The sequence below is a fragment of the Antrostomus carolinensis genome, unplaced genomic scaffold, assembly GCF_000700745.2.
Source record: "Antrostomus carolinensis isolate BGI_N321 unplaced genomic scaffold, ASM70074v2 scaffold1677, whole genome shotgun sequence".
Taxonomy (NCBI): Eukaryota; Metazoa; Chordata; class Aves; order Caprimulgiformes; family Caprimulgidae; genus Antrostomus; species Antrostomus carolinensis.
The window spans coordinates 174,387-196,337 of NW_010325116.1; the positions used below are offsets into that span (position 1 = coordinate 174,387).

Genomic DNA, 21,951 nt, shown 5'->3' on the forward strand with positions numbered 1-21,951 from the left:
TAAGAGTTGTAGCCAACGTATGTGAAGTTGTGTGGAATGTTTTTTTGTCAGAGTTAATGTTTATATCTCCACGTCGTAAATAAACAGCACTTGGAGAACTTCTCACATGTGGGCTATTACAGATCGCTTCTGAAAACTCTCTTGAGCAAATGCCAACTGTGACATGAAAAGCCTTGTTAACTTTGAGTTAAGACTAGTAGGCTTTAATACTAAGGCAATAAATAATGAAGCTATTCCATGCTTCCTTTACATTCTACTTCTCAAACCTCAACTAATCTGTTTTCACTGCTTAGAAGCTGTGTCTCTCTACAGTGAGCTTGGGCCTGGGCAAACATAAATTCTGTAGTTTGCACATTAAGTTAATGGCAACTTCTGGACAGGTGTGTGAACCTGGATCACCTCTTTCAAAGGGTTTTTGTTCTTAAACATTGAAAAAAAAAGTCATTGTCATTTTTTTCCAAAAAGGCAATATAAACATCGCTTGATTAACTGCTGCGAGATGAAAAACCAGAAGCAACAGTGTGTGATACGACTTGCAGACACCAGCCACCCTTTCTTTTGAGCACTCAAATAACCGAAAACAGAACCAATAACCAGGACTAAAAATCATCTTGAGTTCAAATTTCAGTTCAAGTTTGAGAATAAAGATGTGATGGAGAGGAGCTAAGTAAGAAAGTGAAGAGAAAATAATAATAGTATGAATGCAACTTGGAAAAATAGAATCAGTTATGCATTTCCTTGCTTTTCATGTTGGCATAGGCTCTGCAGCCAGTTCTCCCAGTTAAAAATAGACATAAATTGTAGTACAAATGTGAGTCCAAATTAACTTGCAATCTGGATGGGACTTCCTTACCCTAACATTAATGTCCATACTAGTATTTTTACCTATCTTATTTATCTTTTTACCTCATTTTAGAGTATGTCATTCAAATTGTTACATACAACATATAGTTAATTTTTTATTTCTTTATTTTTCTAACAGTTGACTGTTGGTGATATTGGAGATATAACGAAAGTTTCCTTTGTGTTATCTGGTCCATGCTTGGGAAGAGGAATTAAACTTCACAAGGTATTCCAAATGCAGTAGATATAAACTTTTAATATTCTTTATAATACCAGTAAATACCTTTTGTTGAGAGAAAGATTGTTAGCTTTGCTTTGCACCGCACTAGCAAGGCCACGCATCTTTTGGCTCAGTTACCTGGTATCTACAGATGATTGCCTATAGCTTCCAGATCTCTTTGTGGGCAGATCTACCTTGTTTGTGCCTGCTGAAGTGCATGTAGCTATACTTATTCACTGATGTGCAGATTCATTCGGCATATCTCTTCATTACATGGAAGGCAGTGTTTTCTGTTGATGTTTGGAACTGTTAATCCCTGCATGAAAATACCAACAGTCTCCTGACACAGATCAACCTATTTGTGGAAACCAATTAAGCTGTTACTTTAGTATTTATTCATTACAACACAGTCATCAATGGGCCTTAAACATCTGATTGCAGTTTAATATCTATTTAAGATCTCTCATAAAACGGGATAGAAAAATGATTTAATGCTGTCAATCTTATAATTCAGGCAGATTTTAAATTTATACCTTTTCCTAGGGTGAGTAGAAAAATTTATTAGAAAGGTGTTGGGCCTGATAATACTTGGATTTTGGGGAAATACTTAAACTTGAAGGTTAATGCAAAGAAAAATTGTGTCAATGAGCTCTGCCTGTAGCCAAGGGGCCAAAAAGTATTCTGGGCGTAGCACTGAATTATTCTAAAGTTAGTAAAAGAATGTTTTTTCTAAACTGGGCCACACAGTACCTTTAACCCTACTATGGATTTAAAAGATCAAAGGGTGATTCAGTTCATGGGCTCCGCTCCTCAGAGGATAGAGGAGGAGTTTTTCTTGTTCATATTTTCTCCCCAAATGTGTTCTTTGTCAGCTAATTTTGTAGTCTCAGTTTAGGCTGCAAGAATGGAAAGAACAGATGAGCTAAACTAATTTCTCATTTTAAATATGCATCTCCAGGCCATTTGATAAAGCATTCCAAAAATATGTTGACACTACCCTCACTATATCCATTGTGTGATTCTGTAATATAAGATTTAAGTCTCCAGAACTGGTGGCTCAAAACATGGCAGAAAATTCATAAATATAATAGTTTGCTTTCTGCTTCCTTTTCAAAGGCAACTCTGCAAACGGCTAAGTGATATTTGTTCATATTTTTAAATATTTCAAAAGTTATTTAATAGTTGGTTTATTATTAGCTATAAATTGTTACAATCTAAAAGAAGTCAATAGGTTGCTGTTCTAAGTGCTATCTTCTTCTGGTGCACTTACAACCCACAACATAAGCAACAATAATATATGTTGCTTGTGCCAGTAATATGCTTATAACAAATATTACTCATTTATTAGTCTGTGTATAAATTATTTATACATGAAAGCTAAAATGTAACAAGTTGGTTTCACTTAAATAGGAGTCTAACAGTGCAGTGAAAAATAGAGATGCTATATAGAAATAGAAAGACTACAGGAGGTACTGAGTATGTGTAAACTCACTGTGAATCAGTGGTAAATCTCAGTGCCAATTTAAAAGAATTCTCTTCCTTGCTTTCTCCTCAAGTGAAAGAAGTAATAACCAAAGTTTCTGCAATGTCACAAAAACACAGATTACAAATGAAACTACAAAGGCTGAAAAGGAGATAAAATCCCTACATTCCTTTTGCTACTCTCTGTTTTCTCTGTTCTGGTGTTTACTGGAGCTTCAGAGTAACAGAGTTTTTCCTATTGATCTCCTATGGTTTTCTGCACACTTCTGTAGAAAATTATATAACCTTAGCTGAAATTTATGTTTTTTCTGTAACTTTCAAAGATTTATGTACTATAGAATGAATAGCCTTTTCTTGCTCAAAAATAGAGTTTCTGGCCCTTTCCAAAATAAAATACAGTCATTTTCATATAGCATATAGAAAACCTACATGATTTGGAGATAAAGTTCACACTTAGATGTAATCTTACAAGTAACAAGAATTTGTCAGGTACATTTTATTTTAAGGCCAAAGTCTGCATAAATTTGCACATCTAATTTTTATGAGCCCAATTTCTGTAGGTTATCTGCCCACATATGCAGGTAACCCTTAGTCTAATTTTAATACAGATGGGAGTTTGTGATACTTATTGATATTTAGGTCTGGATGTTTATATTGACAGAAGTTAGGGAGAATATTTTTGTATGAGAAGAAAAACATTTAGTTTGAGAAAATTTAGTTACTACAAGGACAAAAAGTGAGTAAACAACTGGCTGAAATTTTAGTGGAATTTAATACTATCTAAAGAAAAACACTGTTTATTCAGGTAATCAATGGTTTAATTCTGGAAATGGTCATGGGGAAGCCTTATGTCTTATCAAGTGAAGCAGTGGGCACAAAACATAAACACTAATGAAAAATATTCATCAACAACATTTCTATGAAGTCAAGAGCAAGATAGTCTGACAAAATTTTTAAGAGTGGAACTGTCAAATTCCTAATAATTTCAGTTATATAATTAAATTATATAAATATTTATTAATTTCAAAGCTTGCACTTGAAGTCTATGTAAGGAAATCTGTACTCAGGATTTCCAAACAGTGGTATGTGTATCTTGTACAATGAACCGTAAACTTTTGCTGGTGCTTCTAGTTTCAGGAGTGGTAAAAAGTCACCACAGTAATTTTGGGAAGCCCTGCCCAAGAATTTAAATTACTTAATGTCCTGATGAAATTATTTTTTTGTTTTATTTTGGTTTGTTTTTAATGTCTTGGAGAAAATATTTCTATACGTATAGATTTCAAAGACTGAAGAAACTATTTCTGTCAACTTGCAGTCTTTAGCTATGTATCAAGTTCACTTCTGCATGTAATAGTTACCGGAAATGTTTCGGCATATGCTCGATAGTTTGTCATTCTGTATTTTATAATGTGACTTAGGATAAAGTTCACGGTCTGAGTTGCTGTCCTGTGAATCTGATCTCCACACTGATTGTTTCAGCAGCTAGGATAGGTGGGCTCCAAAAACTGTGTTTCCTCAGTAGGTTTGGAGGTTCTAAGCTCACAAATTTGGAACCTAATTTGTTCAGTCTCCACTGAGTATTTGAAGTCAGTTTAAGCTCACACTTTCTATTGTATTTCATTCTACAAATAACTTATTTCCACAGGGAGCCCCAAAGGCCACTGGACACCTAATTTCTGCCAACTTTGAAAGTGCTAGCTGAGATATAGTGAGTCACATGTAAACAAATAAAAGGTAGCAAAACAAATGTTGTTGCAAAATGAGTATATGCTATTAAGATTGATGTAACTGTATTCATTCTTTTGACATTCTGAAATTGCAAGTATATACAGGTCAATTTAATCTGTATCCTTCATTGGTTCCCTACAAATGGGTCCTATGCTTGTGTCAATATGCAATGAAGAATACACCTAATAAACATCAGGCTGCAGAATCAGCAGCTTGCAGCAGCTACTGTAGCTCTTGTTATGCAGAATCAGGTAGCTTTCATAAAATGTGTGCAGGCGTTAACAATAAGAAGAAATGTCAGTTTCTGTTGGGATGGAAATAAGAAACAAAAGAATTCTCATAAATGAATTTCTTCTTCTGATTCTGCCTGCAGCTTCGGCTGAAAGACCTGGACACTAAACAAGAATTGGGTTTTCACACTGAAGCCCAGTATCTGTTTGGAGAAGATGGATCTGATACTGTGACAGAGCTAGCAGCAGTCAGGCCAGACAAGCCACCTCTCAGGGGTATGCTGCTGAACTAAAAAATAAATACATGAGCAAATGCACAAACACAAAATAGTGAATTGCTTAATGGGATGAACGCAATGGGGAAGATCGCAAAGCATTTTATATATATTAAAAAACCCTACTCAAAATAATTTTAAAAAATTCATTCAGTATACTTGTGTAAACTGTGTAGTGTCTTTAATATTGTGTATTGTTCAAGCAATTCTTCTGTTTTAAAACAACTGCCATGTATTGTTTTAACTAGGTTAAGTACTAATTAGAAACTCTGAAAAATGCATAAAGCCCAATTAATATATTTTTCTTGAAATTTTAAAAAACCGACTGATTTACACTCTGTAAGGGGAAAAAATGCAGATTTAAAAAAGGCATGTGCAAAGGCATAATGGCATGAAACACTAAAGGAAAAAACAGTCTTTTTTGAGGTTTTCTTCAAGCCCCATTTCTGCCCCAGAAGCTCTGTTTCATTTCATCATTGTATTTAAAATATGATAACATCTTCCTTTGTTCTGATTACATTTTATAAAATATTTAGAAAAGAATTCTCATTCATCATTCTCACTCTTCTCTGAACAGAAGTCTTAGTTAAAATATTTAAAACTTTTTGCATTTAATAGCAAACTGAAGGCTAGACTGCAAATGGAAATATATCTTAACAGTCTGTTACAGCATTTAATTCTTCACAGAGCTTACAGAACCCATAAAAAAAAAAAAATCCTCTGTCATGCTGCCTCAAGGAATACGTATTATATAATTCATCAGCCAAAAGTCATGGAAAGCCATCCTTTGTGGTGAAGAATAATAATAACAAGGCATATCTGTATTAATAGCTGAGCCATTTCTCCTGCATATTAATTGATATTAGCCATAATTATCAAAATACCAGACTAAAACAGAATTTGGCTGATCCAGACCAAAGAGTGGATTTGATCTATTATATCTGTGGTTTTAGTTTGGTGAAATGTTTTTAGAGTTGAAAAATCCTAACTCAATTTAAGACCTTTAATCCCTACAAAAATTCAGTGCTTTTTACAAAGCCTGATAAAATCAGTGTGATTCTTTCAGTTGATTTCAGTGACCACTAGATAAGACTCCAGAACTACGACATTTTCTTTTTCTGTAATGTAAGCATGGATTGTTGCATTGATTCATAAAGGACATTTCATCTTTACTGCTGTACTATGCTCTTGTGAGGTAGTTAGCAATCTATATGAAGCTCAGACAGAACATTAATGCCAATTACTGTAACTTCATTCCTTGGTCTTGACATTAATATTTTACCTAAAATAATTTGGTTTATAACGTTTGCTAATTACATTGCTAAATAGTCTGATTTGGTAATGTCTCGTGTCACTGATTTTTCATGACAGGAGTTCTTTACTTGATCAGTGTGCATACGGGAACATTGCCTGCATCAGGGACTGATGCAGATGTATTTATCACAGTATTTGGAGAGCAAGGAGATTCCTGCAAAAGGCGACTAAGTCACTCAAATTTTGAAAGAGGACAGGTTAGTGCTGAGTTATTTCCTTACATGTTTGTTTAATGTGTTTTATTTTATTACTTTCCTCCAGTACCATATTTTTTTTATTTTATTAAATACAAGCATTGATGTTACACCATGGTAATGTGTCGAAAAGATGTGTTGCTTACTAAATATAGAATTTTACCTGAATTGGGATGACAATTTAAGAATAGTTCAAGTAGTAATAAGTTTAAAACCCACAAACCATCAGTACCTGTTGTTAGAAACTGGAATTGAACCCAATGATATATAAATTTCCATGGCTTAGTTTTCAGTTATTTTTGAAGTTGATATAGAAATATTAGGGCTATTTCCTGTTACTAATCCTTTAAAATCTGGGGTTTTTTTTTAAAAAAAAAGATCTGTCCAGATATAGTTGAAAGAGAAGTTTTAAATGTGTGTGTTAGTTAATTCATTTATATATAGAATTGCAAATCCAAGTAAAGCTGCTTGTAAAAATACTGTGACTGCTGAAGATAAATCCTAGGAGATATTTTCTGGTCAACCTCTGCTGATTGCTCTATTAATGATTACATCTATACAACATGTTCACACATACAGAATTATAGTGGTTGCAAAAGACCTTTAAGATCACCGAGTCCAACCGTAGACCTAACACTACCAATTCTACCCCTAAACTGTATCCCTAAGCACCTCGTATACCTGTCTTTTAAATACCACCAGGGATGATGACTTCACCACCTCTCTGGGCAGCCTGTTCCAATGCTTGACTACCATTTCAGTGAGGAAGTTTTTCCTAATATCCAATCTAAACCTCCACTGGAGCAACTTGAGCCCATTACCATACCCTGGATTCAGCCTGGATATGACTAGATAGGATTTAAAGAGACTTTTCAATTGATCACTGTATAATAAAGCAGGATCCTCTATACTTATTTCTTACCATTTCTTAAGACCTCTCATGGCTGGGATGCCATAACTTTCCTAGGCAACCTATTCCACTGCTTTGCTAGCCTTGCCCTTAAACAATTCTTCCTTCATTTGCTTAATAATTTCAAAATATTTTCTTGAGTGTAGAAGCACAGAAACCAACCATGTCATCCTTGTGTTTCAAGGGGAGGTAGATAAGAAAAATAAAATGGCATAGAGAAAATGAATAATTCTACTTTCTCATGAAATACAAGGACTCAAAAGCATTAAATGAAACCTGCAGGTGGCAGATTCAAAACAAAAGGAGGTGGCTTTTTACAGAGTGCATAATTAATGCATTTTACTTTCTGGCACAAGATGTTGCAGATGGTAAAATGCATATTGGTGCAAAAAGCCAGTGCACATTGTCATTCAAGACAACTTTCCACTGAGGGCTGTGGACACAAAGACACAATATCTGGCTCAGGAAATCTCTGAACCACAAATTGCTAAAGCCTGAGAGACTTTATATTCAAGAAGCATCTCTATATATATAATTTTCCCCGTTTTTCAACTCTTCTCTAGAAATCTGTTATTGGTAGCTGTTGGCAACAATATACTGGACTAGATGGACCTGCTTTCTGATATACTGCTAGCAATCTTATGTTCTTTTTACATAGAAGTAGATTAATAAACATGTTGGAATGAGGTTTTAGTGAGAGTATCCAAGAATAGAGGGTGAAAAGAAGGGATGTAAAGAGCAAGCTGTCTTGAGGGACGAGATTATGTCAACAATATCCCTGGAAAATATGTAATGAACAGGCAAAGAAAACAAAGTTAACAAAACCTGAGATACAAATAAAAGGTTCTTTCTTGACTGATAAAGGACTGGAATATAAGGAAAAGCTAGAAAGACAGGAAAGTACAACAAAGTGAAAGAAAAGAGAATAAAGTTGATTTAATTACTGCAGAAAATAAGGCTGGTTTATATTTATTTAAGTAAATGTACATTTAACTTTTTCACCAGTTTAATGGATTAAATAAATGAAGATTGTAAATTTACATCACTAACACTTTATCTAAAGCAAGGAAATTTAAATAAAATACTTCTGGCTTTCTTTCATTAATTGCACTTCCAGTAGTGTGTTCAATGCAGCTCCGAAGGTCTTTGTACAGAGGAGAGGGAAAAAAAGAAAAAAAAGAAATGCGATGACATCAACCAAAAGTACATTCTTGCTAATGCTGAGGGAGTAGACAATTTAATGCATTATTATGAGAATTCATTGATAACAATGGGTGATTATGACCACTGTTGTCTAATGACTGTTAATTATGATCACAAAGAATGAGACTAATGATAGGTCCCTTTTTCAGATAGAGTTAGCTGTGAAGGAACATGAATATTAGCAACACAGGCTATTTCCTCTAAGTCAAGGGTCATGCAGACTGACAAGAAAATTGTATTTGGCTCAGAACTACAAAGAGTAAAATTAAAAAGCAATAAGCACTCACAAAAGTTATTTTCAAGATGTTCCTCATAGCTACATCTTATTTTGGGATACATATGCATTACATGAAGGGGTACAACTTGCTATGGTAACTGTTTGGGGAGATTGTGATATGACAAGGTAAGAATGCTGGAAGTCCTAAGGCTGTGACAGGAATAATAACTCTGATGTTTTCTTTTTCTGAGCACATTGTAGAGAATAGTCCAACACAGACAGGAAAATGAACCAGATGACATAATTCTTTCTAAAATTCATCTCTTCCTTTGTTGCTTTCTGGTCCTCATGCTTTTTCCTGCCTGGTGGCAAATTGGTTGGCAACAAATAAAAATTATAGTGTCTGTTTCTACTATCCATCTGGGGTTTTTTTTAATGTCACCCACACACATACCCATGTATCTACTACCCATCCGCTCATATTCTCTGTTGCACGGAACACATCCATTCTCTCACTCCCATAATTTATTCATCCCAACATGCACTAGTGCAGTTGCCATTTAGCTTTTGTTTACTGGTAGCTGTAGCAATATTTAAACAGATGTCTATTTACATCCAAAGAGCACTTCGGTTCTTGCCTGTATGCGTGCACAGCCTTAGTTATAGTTTCTAATGTCAGTATCTTCTTTGTTTGCATAGTCATCAACAGTGTCAGTATTTATGTTCAGAGCCAAAAATTACAACATTTCCCATTTGAAAAACAGGATGTCTTAGAATATAAAAGACTTTGAAATGTTTAAAAATAAAATGCCTTATCTAAACCAGCATTCAGTTTACTAGGCCTACCCTGAGATTTGAAGCATTCCCTTTGTTTCAGTTATGAGGATTGGTTGAACTTCAATTTTCATTAGACTTATATAAGTAAATTAACCATCAGAGCTTTCTTTCTACCCAAAATAGTGAGATGTTTTTCATAATAAAGCCTGGGATGCAATGATCATGAACAAGGAAAAGTGTGCATATTCAAGGACCCACATATTTCTTGAACAGGGTCTCCAAAGATGAATGTCAGCCTATAATATCCTTCTTTACTATCAAAAAGGAAAAGATACTTCAGTATTGAAAGGAATCTGTCTTTCCAAATGTAATCTTCTTAAAGACATATGATAAAATATATAGTTTGATCAGTTTGCTATTCATTTTGCCTTTACCTTCTCAGGTTTGTATTTCTGAAATGAAAGCAGTAGACCTTGGACAGTTAATCAAAGTGCTTGTTGAGCACCAGAATGTGGGTTATGGAGCTGGATGGTACCTGGACCAAATTGTCATCCATGAATCAGACAAGACTGATGGCCAATATGCATTTCTTTGCCAGCAATGGCTAGACAGTGGAGTTGGTGATGGACAGACGGAACGAATGTTGAAACTTCTTGGAAAAGTCAGGAATGGGATGTTGACAGGAAAGATTTATGGTAAGGTCCAAAATCACCAAAGATCCTTCCAGCTTTTGGTTTAATTGTAATTCATATTATTTTTCAGTTTATTTTGAAGACTAAAACCAAAATCCAGAAATAATATAACTTAAATGTGAGCTGCATTTCTCACACAAATTGTGTCTCCAAACACTTTCCGGAGCTGGTAAAGACAATTATAATGTTCAGGGAGGAAAGACTAGAGCAGAAGGGAGATATTAAGTGATGGAGGCGATGAAGGAGCTATGTTTACAGTTGAGACTAGAAAAAAGCTGAAGCAGAAAGAGGTAGGTTGCTCCATATGGCAGTCAATGCAGAGCAGAAGGCTCCTGCAACAGTGATGGAATCACAAAAACTTCTAGCAGAATGAGATTTTCCCTTATGTTCACATATTTGCAAAAAGTATTTGCTTTTATTTGCAGTTTTCTTTTTTACTTACATCAATGGCACAAGTTCTTGCAAACAGTTAGTTGACCTGAACCCAGTATCTTATTAAAACTGTTTAATGAAAAAAAGACCAAAATTCAGAAACAACTGAAAACATGACGAGTCTCTTATGCTTTGCCAGGATACTGGATTTCTTTGCTTTCTACAGGTCTTTTTTGAAGGGGTGTAAAATGTTGGTTTGGGTCCATTTATGAAATCTGAATCTGAACTAGTAGACTAAACTGTGTGAAGTTTAGCTAATCTGAAGCATGAATTTACATTCTAAATCAGCAGTTTCATAAACTGATCTTTATTAATTCACGGATTATTCATTTTATGCTCAGAGTTTTTTATATTATACATAGTTGCAGACACAGTTAGTAGTGTGTATCCTCATATTTAGCCTGTACTTAGTCCAATAGGAATATCTTATATCATCTAGGGAAATAGAAAAAGAGTGTTGCTGAGACAACAGAATACCATGGAAATAGAAGGATGGAATAGGATAAGAAGCTAGAGTAGTGACAATTTCAGAATAAGAAGTAGTTGTATTGCACCACTGCAAGTATTCCAGATCTCTAAAGAAGTAGATTTCATAGATGCCCTACATAATTCACAGAGCGAGGCAGCCCTTTCCTGAGGGTAATTCAGAGCAGAAGCCCAAGGTTGGTCAGAATCTGTCACATCTTTCTTCACTGATAATATGAAAAACGAGAGAAATCTTGCATGCGTGTTTACGTACCTTAATTAGTGTCTGAACGTAGCTATTTTCCTTCCTTTTCCCCCCACATACATCTAGTCCTCAAAAATCTGAGAGCAGACTTACTAATATTTTCCAGTCTATGGTTAGTAATACTCAGCTCTGTTAGTAATACTCAGCTCTGTTGAAAATCAGTTCTGGTCTGGGTGTATAACAACTTTAGAAAGAATATAACAAGTAAGCAGAAAGCCTATAAGGAATGGAGAAATAAAAGACTGATCAGCAAAGAGTGCTATACCTTAGAGGCCAGAAAGTATATGGATACAATGGGACTTATTAAATGTCAAGCTGAGTCAGATTTTATAAAAGAATTAAAACAAATAGTAAAGACTTTTCAACCATTTACTTATAAAATGAACCTGGAAAGATGTATAACTATGCAGGAACAGTAGAGTGCAGATTGAAGGTGATGTGGGTAAAATCCCTAAAAAAAAAATAATACTTGATCTCTGTTTCATTAAGGAACCATAGTGTTGGTAAGGGAAGCAAAACCAAAATTACTAATGGGAATGAGGTTATTGGAAATCACCAAATATGAAATGCAAATACAACTTCAAGTTTTATATAGTCAAACAGTGTCAAACAAAGGAGTCATTAGCGTAGAATATTGAAGGAATTGGGAAATTAAGCGGCAGATCTGGCAGTAGCAAGGATTTAAAACAATTTTATGAAGACAAAAGATATAACTTGAAAATAACAAAGGTAATAACCTCCACCTAAAAAAAAGAAAGCATAATATAGGTGACTATAGACCTAGTAATTGATCACATGCAAACCTTTATAACACACTGAAGTAAAGAATAGTAAAGATAGCAGGGGCAAATAGGAAATGAGAAGGAATGCATCATGACTTTACTAAAGATAGATTGTAAACCAGAGTTTATACTCTTTAGAAATATTTTTCGGTAAAAGAAGTGTAATGACATCTAATCTGTCTAAATTTCAGTACTAAATTTTATGTGCTTTATGGGAAATTATTAGGTAATAATAAGAAAGTAGAAAGTAGTAGTAAAAGGCAGAATTGTAAAGAGCTGGAGAAGGGAAAATGAATACGCTGATGAAATCTTGGTGCTACAAAGCTGAGAGTACTGTCAGGAGATTAAGAGGTTGTGAGATAAACTATATGAACTGGAGGAAAGCAATGAAAATTAATTATGTAACACAAAGCTTGAATACAATTAGGCATAAAACGAACTAAGTATTTGTGCTCTTAATTCTGGTATGGGTTCCTAAGTTCCTTCTATTTTTTGGGGGAAATTAAGAACTAAGTAGTAGCTAAGAATCTAAAAATTGTATTGGATGTCTTGTAATGATTTCTGCTACAAGAGTGCATCAGCTGGATATGACTAGGAAAAATACCTGAATTTGTTATATGATCACATGATAATTTTTGAGACAATAATGTGACAAGGCTGTGAGTAAAGTAATTGTGACCCCACAATCTGTGTATGCATTATCAGTGAAGACAGAAAAGAATTAATGCCACTATGGAGAAACAGTGATATTTCACTGGGAATGCTGTGTTCAGTTGTGGTCATCTCTGTCCAGAAGAACTAGTTCAAGCTGGAATAGCTGTAAAGAAGATATGATGACTGGGAATATGTCAAGTCTTTGTTGTGAAAAGATATTTACAAAACTTGGTGTATTCAAACTAGCAAATTAAATGCTCAAAATGGACACAGTTATGATCTGACAAATTAAAGAAAGCTTGGTCATCAAGGAGGGAAAAGAGTTATTTAAGCTAATAGACAGAGTCATAAAAACAAATGGTTTTCAGCAGTCCTTAATGTCATTCTGTGAAAATTAAAAGATTTTTGAGAAAGAAAGACTGCATTTTTAGCATAGCTCTCTTTTAGACTTAACTAAAAAGAAGGAAAGAAGCTTAATGTAGCTGCTTTTAAATTAGATCTTGACAACTTTGTCAGAGATTATACAGTATAGTTAACATGTAATAGCAGTGTATGATCCAACAGAGATAGTCCTTCCATTCTTCCTAGGCAGCTATGCATTGATAGTTCAAAGGCTTAGCATTTTGAGTACTTAAGGACTAAAAAGCTCCTGGATTATGTCACAGGGAATATGATAAATTTTCATTTTACTTCCAGTTTTTCATGGGTATAATTCTCTGTAGAGTAATGATTTTTAAAAATTAAAAATGTGGTTTTGATAGCCCTGAATTTTCAGTATATTCTATTAACATGAATGAACATGTTAAAGCTAGCTAAATCAGTGGGACTTTTTTGATGGGTACAATTCTCTGATCCTGAAAACTGTCTTGTTGATTGGAGGTTTAACTAAATATTCATTCAGGATAGCGTTACAAAAGTTACTAAGGAGCCTACTTGATGTCAATCTACAGTCCTTATGAGCTTTCAGATGACTACAAATCCATCTAGAATGTTTAAAAAACTTAAGTGCTTCAAACTAGACCTTTACATTGAACATGAGCTACTATTATTTTCAATGTAATTTTTCCTTCTTCTCCCCTCCCTGTAAAGTAAAACTGCTGGGTTTGAGAGTTTTCTGTGTCTCTAAAGCAAGCAAATCTATGTGCCGTTATATAGAACTATTTTTTATCTCTTGCCAAACGTCGCTTCTTTACAGATGAAGTGGATAAAGTTCTGTACTTTGCTGACATGATAATTTTGGTGATCTGTGATAAAAATAGCACATTTCGAGATCTGAACCAGTTTATCCTATCAACGTCTTGTTATAGAATATATGTAGCAAATTTTAACTTTCCATTTTAAGTAGCTCCTCAAAAAGTTAAATTGAAAAAAATACCCTCCCTCGACCAAAGGCAAACCTGATAACTAGTACTATCTATTAGAAAATAAAGTGCTGCTTTTGAGTGGTGAATAGTGATTAAAAAAACAATTAAAATGAACAGAGGAGACATCTATGAGGGGAAAAAATCAACAGATTGGCATGGCTCATCATACCTCTCTAATATGGAACTGGCAGTCTTATCTGCATAGTGCTACTGGACTGGTCCCTCTCTAAAGGGTTAGCTAGCATTACAGAGGGCTGGTGTCCAAATCTGCTTCTCACTAAATCAGTGATAAAGAGTGAACCTATTATGTGGCAATATTTTAGCTCAGTGCAAAGGTGGGAATGGATTGCTCGTCACTCGCTAATCCAACCTATTACAAATTGCTGTATTATTTTGGATATTCAATAAACCCATTAATTTTTATCTACTGTTTTGTTTCAACAGGGACTTGGGATGTCCTTGTCACAACTAGTGATATTTCTTCTAGTTACATGAATCCTAAAATGTTTCTAACTGTTTGTGATGAAAAAGGTACCTGTACTTCAGTCACACTGCCCAAAGGATCCCTTAAAAAAAAGCAGATCTATGAGACTTCAATTGAACTAAGTAAGAAATTCAATACTATATTCAAAGTCCGCCTAGAAATTGAAGAAGATGGAGAAGGAGAAACTTGGCATTGCCATGAGGTAAAAAATAAAAGCTAAAGCAATTACAGATTGTGTATTTATGGTAAAATTCTCCTGTTTTTCATATTGGATGGTTACTGCTTCCAATATCCAGTTCTGTCTGAAATTATGTAATTTTTAATTTACAAAAGCAAGTGCATCTGGTAACAACACTCGTAGAGTGATAACTTAAGAGAGTGCTCAAAATGCTTGTTAGGATAGCTATATAGGATATAGAGGATAGTTATAGGATAACAAAAATGTTGTAAATTTAGGTGGGTGTTTGGAGGGCATATATATAGATGTACCATCAGTAGTCTCTTTTCAGAACGGTAGCCACTGGCACACATTGCAGGATTTACGTAACTACAAATCAGCTGTTACATGTTGTAGACCCAATGATCCAGGACAAATAATTATGCCAGACACTAGGAATGCCTTTTGATGAAAATATCTGCCTTTTAAGTTAGCATGTGGAAAAAAAAAAAAAAAAAGTGAATAATTGACAATCTTTCTTCTGATGTCCAGGATGCTGAAGCTGAAATCTGACGTTGCACTGAAATTGCTGTGGCACTTCACATACAAAAAAGATTTTCATCCTCTTATGCTGGCAAAATAAAAAGAAGTCTAAGGGAAAGAATAATCTTTTTTTCAAATTACAGACACACTTTTGCCCATTAATGTTTGTATTTTTTTCTCATTAAACACTGGAGAATGTGTTTATTGGAGAAAAAAAATAATTTTCCTGTCCAGTACAAGATGTTAGTGAGCAGAACCCCCTGACATTTAACTGGTAGGCAGATGAAATAGTCATCTAACCAATCTCTTGATAAAATTTAGACTGCTTCTTGGATATTGTAGGATACAGTGGATCACACTAAAAATTTCAGTATGGAAACTTGGCAGTTGAAAACAGTGACACCTATTAACCTGCTTTGCATCATTAGCTCAGAACAATGACTCAAAGCTGAGTTAGGAGAAAATCGTTATCATTTATATAGATAAAGAAAGGATGCACATTTACATTAGGTAGGATTAGAAAGAGAAAGGAAATACAATTTTCATTGCTTTGGAGTATATGCAAATTATTGGGGTTTTACAAAGACATTTTCTCTGTTATGCCACGGATTTTGTAGCATGACTGATTGAATCCTTGTGTGAAATAGCTAGGTTGGTATAAGAGGTTGCAGATAATATCTGTTATTAAAGACAGGTTACCAATCGATTTACACTGCTGGTTAGAACCAGGATGGTAATTTCTATGGTATTTTATTTTGACTTTACAAGATTGCACTTCACAGAATCCGAGATTTCCCCCTGCTATCACAAGTAAGTGCAGGTGTAGTCGGTTGAATTCCATATTTAGATTCCATATTTAGATTCAGAATTCACTTTTATAACTGTAACTGCAAAATCATTCTCTTGATGTTTTTGAGGAAAATGGAAATAATTATAAAATAATGTCCAGAACAAAATTAATTAAGATTTGCTTTATTTCTGGAGTATATAATAGCTAATATCTTTATTCTTGTTTCTTTCACTTCTTGAAGAAATAAAGCACAGTAAATGAAATCTGATTTTCAAGAAACTGTTCAGGAATGTAAATGATAGTATAAAAGGGAAAGTATATCAATATTATACTTTCCACTTAATTTAAAAAAATCTTTTCAATGTTTCTGTCATAACAAAAAATAATTGTCTTTTGAAGACAAAAATAATGTTATCATGTCCCAGTGACAACTGCTAACCAAAGATGGTTGAGCTTACTGAGTTAAGGGTTTGGTTATTTTGGTGAGTTAGGTCATGAAGAAATAAGTGAGTGAATTTTCTGTGCCCTGTTCAAAGCATGGTTACTTCCTGCAACATATTTTCAAATATGTTATCAAGTGTAGCTTTAAAAAGTTTAGAAAATGGGACTTAATATCTCAGTGTAGCTGGTAGTACCATAGTGTAAGACATGCCATTATTAAAATATGTTTTCTTATAGTAAGACTAAGCTACTTAGCTCAGGATCACTCTTTTATTACTTTACATACAGAATTTCATAGAGATTAAAAATGTTTAGTAACACACTGTATATATTCATGTGATATGTATGTACAGATATATATGCACACCATAAAACATTCTTAATTTGTTTTTCAGTTTTTCCCAGAAACACTTATCTTTCATTCTCTTGTTACTTAGAATGAGAAAACATTCTGCACTGAAAAATGTTGTGGCATATTGACATTTCTCTGAAGCTGAAATGGGCATATCAACACTTCTTTTTCTTCCATATGCTGGATGAATAGGTTACATTTGAACCATTGCAAATATATTTTTCCCTTACTACAGTCTCTACAGCAATAATGCTGACAACATTTTAATTGTAGAGAGGTGGGGGTCGATCTGTTCAACCAAGTAACAAATGATAGGACAAGAGGAAATGGCCTTAAGTTCCACCAAAGGAAGTTTAGATTGGATATTAGGAAGAATTTCTTTACTGAAAGGGTTATCAGATATTGGAACAGGTTGCCCAGGATGCTGGTGGAGTCCCCATCCCTAGAGGTATTTAAGAGCCGTGTAGACATAGTGCTTAGGGACATGGTTTAGCTGGGGATTTGTCAGTGTGAAGTTAACAACTGGACTTGATAATCTTAAATCTTGATAATCTTTTCCAATCGAGGCAATCCTGTGTGAAAGTTATTCTGTTTTAATTATTTTTAATTGGGAAAAATATATGCTCCTTCTCTTTTAAAAGTATGCTTTAAAAAAAAAACCAAAAACATTTTAGAAAAATTTAGTTGTTCTTTTTAATGTTGAGATTATGTGTCATAGCTGCTTAATAGTATGTCTTTTGCTATAACTTCCATTAGAGCACAACAGATGCTGAAGGTATTTTTTTTTGCTCTTTGCTAAGGTAAAGCTTCAACACAGAGAAAGTAAAAATGTTCTAGAATTTCCATTTCATCACAACTTTGCAGATGAAGAAGGAGGAAGAGTGGCTGAGCTTCCAGTTCTCACAGCTGGCTCTCCTTTTCCAGCAGGTTTGTCACAAATCAGAAACACTGGAAAAGATTTGGTCAGTTGTGATGGCTAAGATTTTCAGAGGAGTGCAAGGGATTTAGTAGATATTTTCTATTCATTTTAGCTAGTGATGCATGGCTAGGTCCAATCCACTTCAGTGTTTTAAAAAAAAACCATCTCAGTCCCTGTAACTGAGCATTGTGTATTCAAGTCTGATTGATATCAGTTTATGACACATAAAAGAGCAAGCATACAGCACTGAAAATAGTACAAAAGTTTTGAACAGTACTTAGAGTTCAGATTTTTCTCAATAATATGATTTGGTTCTCTCCCAGAGGAAACAAAGGAAATCCAGAGGAAATAACTCTTGTAGTATAAAACCTCACAACAGAAGCTCATCTGTTTGTGTTCCTAGAATTTCAGGCATTCTTCTTCTTCTGTGACCTAGCAGTTATATGTCATGAAAATCCTTCATGCGGGTTGTGCCTTGGTCACCTCAAGACTGGATATTTTTTTAGTTTACTCTGTGTTTCTTAAGAGGTTTTATAACCAAAATCAGTGAAGAATGCAAGAGTTCTTGTCCTAAATGGATATTCCACTTCAAGAATATTCCAGTCTTCTCCAAGTGTTTCCCAGGAGCTGAGTTTAGAACAATAGCCCAAGTAATCTGAGCTTGCCTTGCCTTTTCAGCTGTGCTTCCCAAGCTAGTCTCAATAAAAGCACTTGGGCAGAAGGTCCTTGAATATGAATTTGAGAAGAGTACTGCTGTGAGGCATTCCCTGAGAAAGCTTTTTGTCTTTTAAATACTTTTTTTTTTTTTCTTCTGTAGGAGCACAGATATTTAAACCTCTACAAATCCTCCTCCTCTTTCTGTTGGAGCGTTTAACATGAGGGCAGATACTGTTTTCTTTATCTTCTCCCCATATTTATTTTCTCGATTGAATGTTTTGGTGATGTGGCTTCTTTCTTATTTTGGGGGCCGGATCACCAGTGTGTTACACATTTCTCTGAAAGTACAAACAGGTACTTAACATAAACAGTCATCTAAGAAATGCCCAGCAGAAGAGCTGTAAGTAAGGCAACATGTCAGAGAATACACAACATTTCTTGAAATCCTCTGCTGCGGCCAATAACTGCAATTGTTGGCGTGTGGAGCGTCCAGCCACTGACTGGACCATGATCCAGAGGAAGTACAAAAGTTGCCATCTTTCTGACAGAGTTCAGCTTCATATGAACTCCTTAAGGCTCAGAGCAGCGATGTGCTTTTTGAGTAATTTAGAATCGTCCATAGCCTAGGAACTCTTTCACAGGAGTGTTACATATTTAAATGCATGCAAGTGTGTGGTAGAGCAACATTTACATGTTTTTATACCAATTTGTGATGTGGTTATTTTTCTTTCATTTTCTCTTCTTCCCGTGTTTCAGGCCCACTCACAAACTATTTCGCTTATTATTCCTTATAATAGTGGTTCTTAAATGTTTATTACAATGCTTCTATGTACTTTTTTAAGCATTATAATATTATTTGGCTTTTTGATTACTCTGGGCAGGACCAAAAAAGAAAATATAATAGTAGCAATTTATTGAATAACATGTTTTTTAACTGATTAAGCTTTGATAAACCTTTGATCTCTCCTTGCCAACAGTGAAAAGCTATGTTCTGTATGTCACCACTGGAGCATCCCCTGGGTCAGGAACAGATGCAGATGTTTACGTCATGCTGCAAGGTCTTTTAGGAGATACTGGTAGAAGAAAGCTAATCAGAAAAGGAGATGATGATTTCACTAAAGGAAAGGTATGCTTACTATTTCTGCATATTTTGCACTTTTAGAACCCAGTCCAGTGGAACAACCCAGACTAAATGGAAGTAGTTTAGAGTCTATGCAGTCCAGTTTGTGATGCTCTGTGATTGTAAATGCATGTATCTGTGGATATCTCTATCTATCTTATGTGGGAGATACTGATGCTTATGCAGCTGACGTTAACAATATGGATAAATATAAATATAATATAAAAAAATATAATAAAGTGACTATATTAAGTGCTTTTAGCTTCCATTTGCCAATATTGAATGTCTTCAGTGACATGTGAGTGGTTTTCCTGCATATTTGCTTCACTATAGACACCATGTCCTTTAATGCCTCCTTTCTTCCCATGCCACTCTTCAGGCTAAGGCTCCTTTCCCTGGCTTTTGCCTTTCCACTGCCAGTTTGCCCTTCAGTCTGGCTCTTGATCTCTCTCCAGACAGTCAGTCACTACTGTCCGTAGTTTTCTTAGGTCTACCAAGGGAGTCATTCACTCACTGTACAGGAGTGAGTCTCAAAGCTCATAGACATAGACCAAAGACCAACATAGCTGACAGAGATGCATTTGTCTGTGGTCTTGTCAGTATAAACAGAAATTAGAGAGAATTTAGTTACTGAATGTGCTACAGAAATGTGGGCAGATTTACAGCAAAATGCATGTCTTTTACATAAAGTGTAGTACCTGTTGGAAGGTCTGAATAGAGGGAGTGAAATTTTCAGATAAAAAGGTCAGTATATTTTTTATACGTGGAATAAACAAAGTATTTTCTGTAGATCTTTTTTTGAAAACAAATTTGAGGATTAAATCAACTTAATAAGGATTCTGAAACAAATGTCTGTTATAGAAAATTTTAGTTGGAATAGTTAAAGTTTAGAAAAAGAAACGCCAGTGTCTCACAACCAGAAATGCTGAGCATATTTTACAATAGACAGTGCTACGTGTCTTCCTTGTACTGTGTGCGCTCTTCTACTTTTCTGAAACCTCAGTGAACACTGTGATTATGGTATTCTAACCTGTCCCTTTTTTGGAAATACCATGCCACAAGCTATTTCCTTCTCCTGGTTTTGGCTGCCAAATGGATTTCTCTAAGGAAGCAAGCTTGCTTTGATTGATAACCAAAGCAGAGGTATGATATGTGGGACTAGGAGGAACTCATCTCCTAACTACCCCCAGTCTCATGAATTCAGTGGGAGTTGAAGGAGGTCATTATCTTACTGGGTTTTACCTACTTGAAATGCTTATTCCTAAGAAAAGTGAGAGAGCTTAAATCTTTATTTTTAAGACAGTAAATACTTATGGATGAGGGTACTCAGTTTTGATAAAGACACATTTGTCTTCCCTAATGTTGAAATTTAGATTATGATTTATTGATAAACTCATTTAATTGGATTTTAGAGCTGCAGTCCTTTTATCTTCATGAAGTAAAGTTAGTTTATTGTAAGTTTTACTGGATTTCTCCTTAAATCATAGTTTCATAAATAAGCACTCTGATTTCTAGACTGGTAGTTTTTAATGAAGAAGGACCAGTGGTGCACATCCAGAAAAGTTGCCTAAGAGAACAGAAATGAACTCCAAAGATTCCTAACCTGAAGAGTGTTTTTATAGTATTTGTGTTTACTTCAGTGTGGCACAGAATGCTTCTGTTTTACAGAGTAAGAGGCAGAGCTGGCATATACCTGTCTCTTCATTAATTATTTGACAATTTATAGGAGCAGGGTGTGAATGTAACACAGTATCTATATATTTCTAAAAGTACATATAAGCATAGGAATATTTCAGGGCCCTAAGTAGAAATTATTTGGAGATAAGTAATAGAGAAACACAGAAAACTCTTGATTCTCTCCTTGTTCAGTGAAAATAAAGTAAAGGTATTTGGTTAATTGACAAAGTGTAAATTGATTCTGCAAGAAAGACTCCTGCCTTTGCAGCAACATTTTGTTCATGACATGTTTTGGAAATTTCACAATGTTTTCTTCCCTTTATAAGTAATCTTCAAAAAGACTCTCAAGTGTAGAACATATCTTTCTATACCAGTCCAACCACATATTGTGCCAAGCACCCCTGTGGTCAGAGAATCTGGACTCAGTGGTTTAGGGGATTTTGGAGTATAACAGACACAGAATTTGCATTCTGAATCTGAACAGTTGTTCTGACATTTTAAAATGTGCTTTTCCTTGCAATAATTTTCCCCCTGACTATACAGTAACAGCTAGTGAACTGGAACAGTGTTTCTGTTAGAAATCACATCAAAATATGGTGCTAGTCTCACAGAATGTCAGGGATACTACAAACAACAGTTTAGCAATGCAGAAATACATAGAAATATTTAAATATGCAGGGGACTTTGCAGTAGATTGGAGATATGCTTCTTTCATTTAACAGGTCTTTTATTTACATAAGCTGAGATACATGATTGTATTGGGT

General features: G+C 34.7%; 1 protein-coding gene across 1 annotated transcript in view; it reads left to right on the plus strand.

Annotated features, from left to right (window-relative positions):
• The window catches only part of LOC114818710 (lipoxygenase homology domain-containing protein 1), a gene marked incomplete at its 3' end in the record, with an annotated part of 103,062 nt that extends 83,546 nt beyond the window's left edge, over positions 1 to 19,516 (plus strand). The window contains exons 25-31 of the mRNA XM_029085727.1: positions 983 to 1,069; positions 4,647 to 4,779; positions 6,150 to 6,289; positions 9,836 to 10,088; positions 14,492 to 14,733; positions 17,615 to 17,741; positions 19,368 to 19,516. Coding sequence (XP_028941560.1) covers positions 983 to 1,069; positions 4,647 to 4,779; positions 6,150 to 6,289; positions 9,836 to 10,088; positions 14,492 to 14,733; positions 17,615 to 17,741; positions 19,368 to 19,516 — 1,131 coding nt within the window. The remainder of the gene's footprint in view (positions 1 to 982; positions 1,070 to 4,646; positions 4,780 to 6,149; positions 6,290 to 9,835; positions 10,089 to 14,491; positions 14,734 to 17,614; positions 17,742 to 19,367) is intronic.
• Positions 19,517 to 21,951: the final 2,435 nt, after the last annotated feature.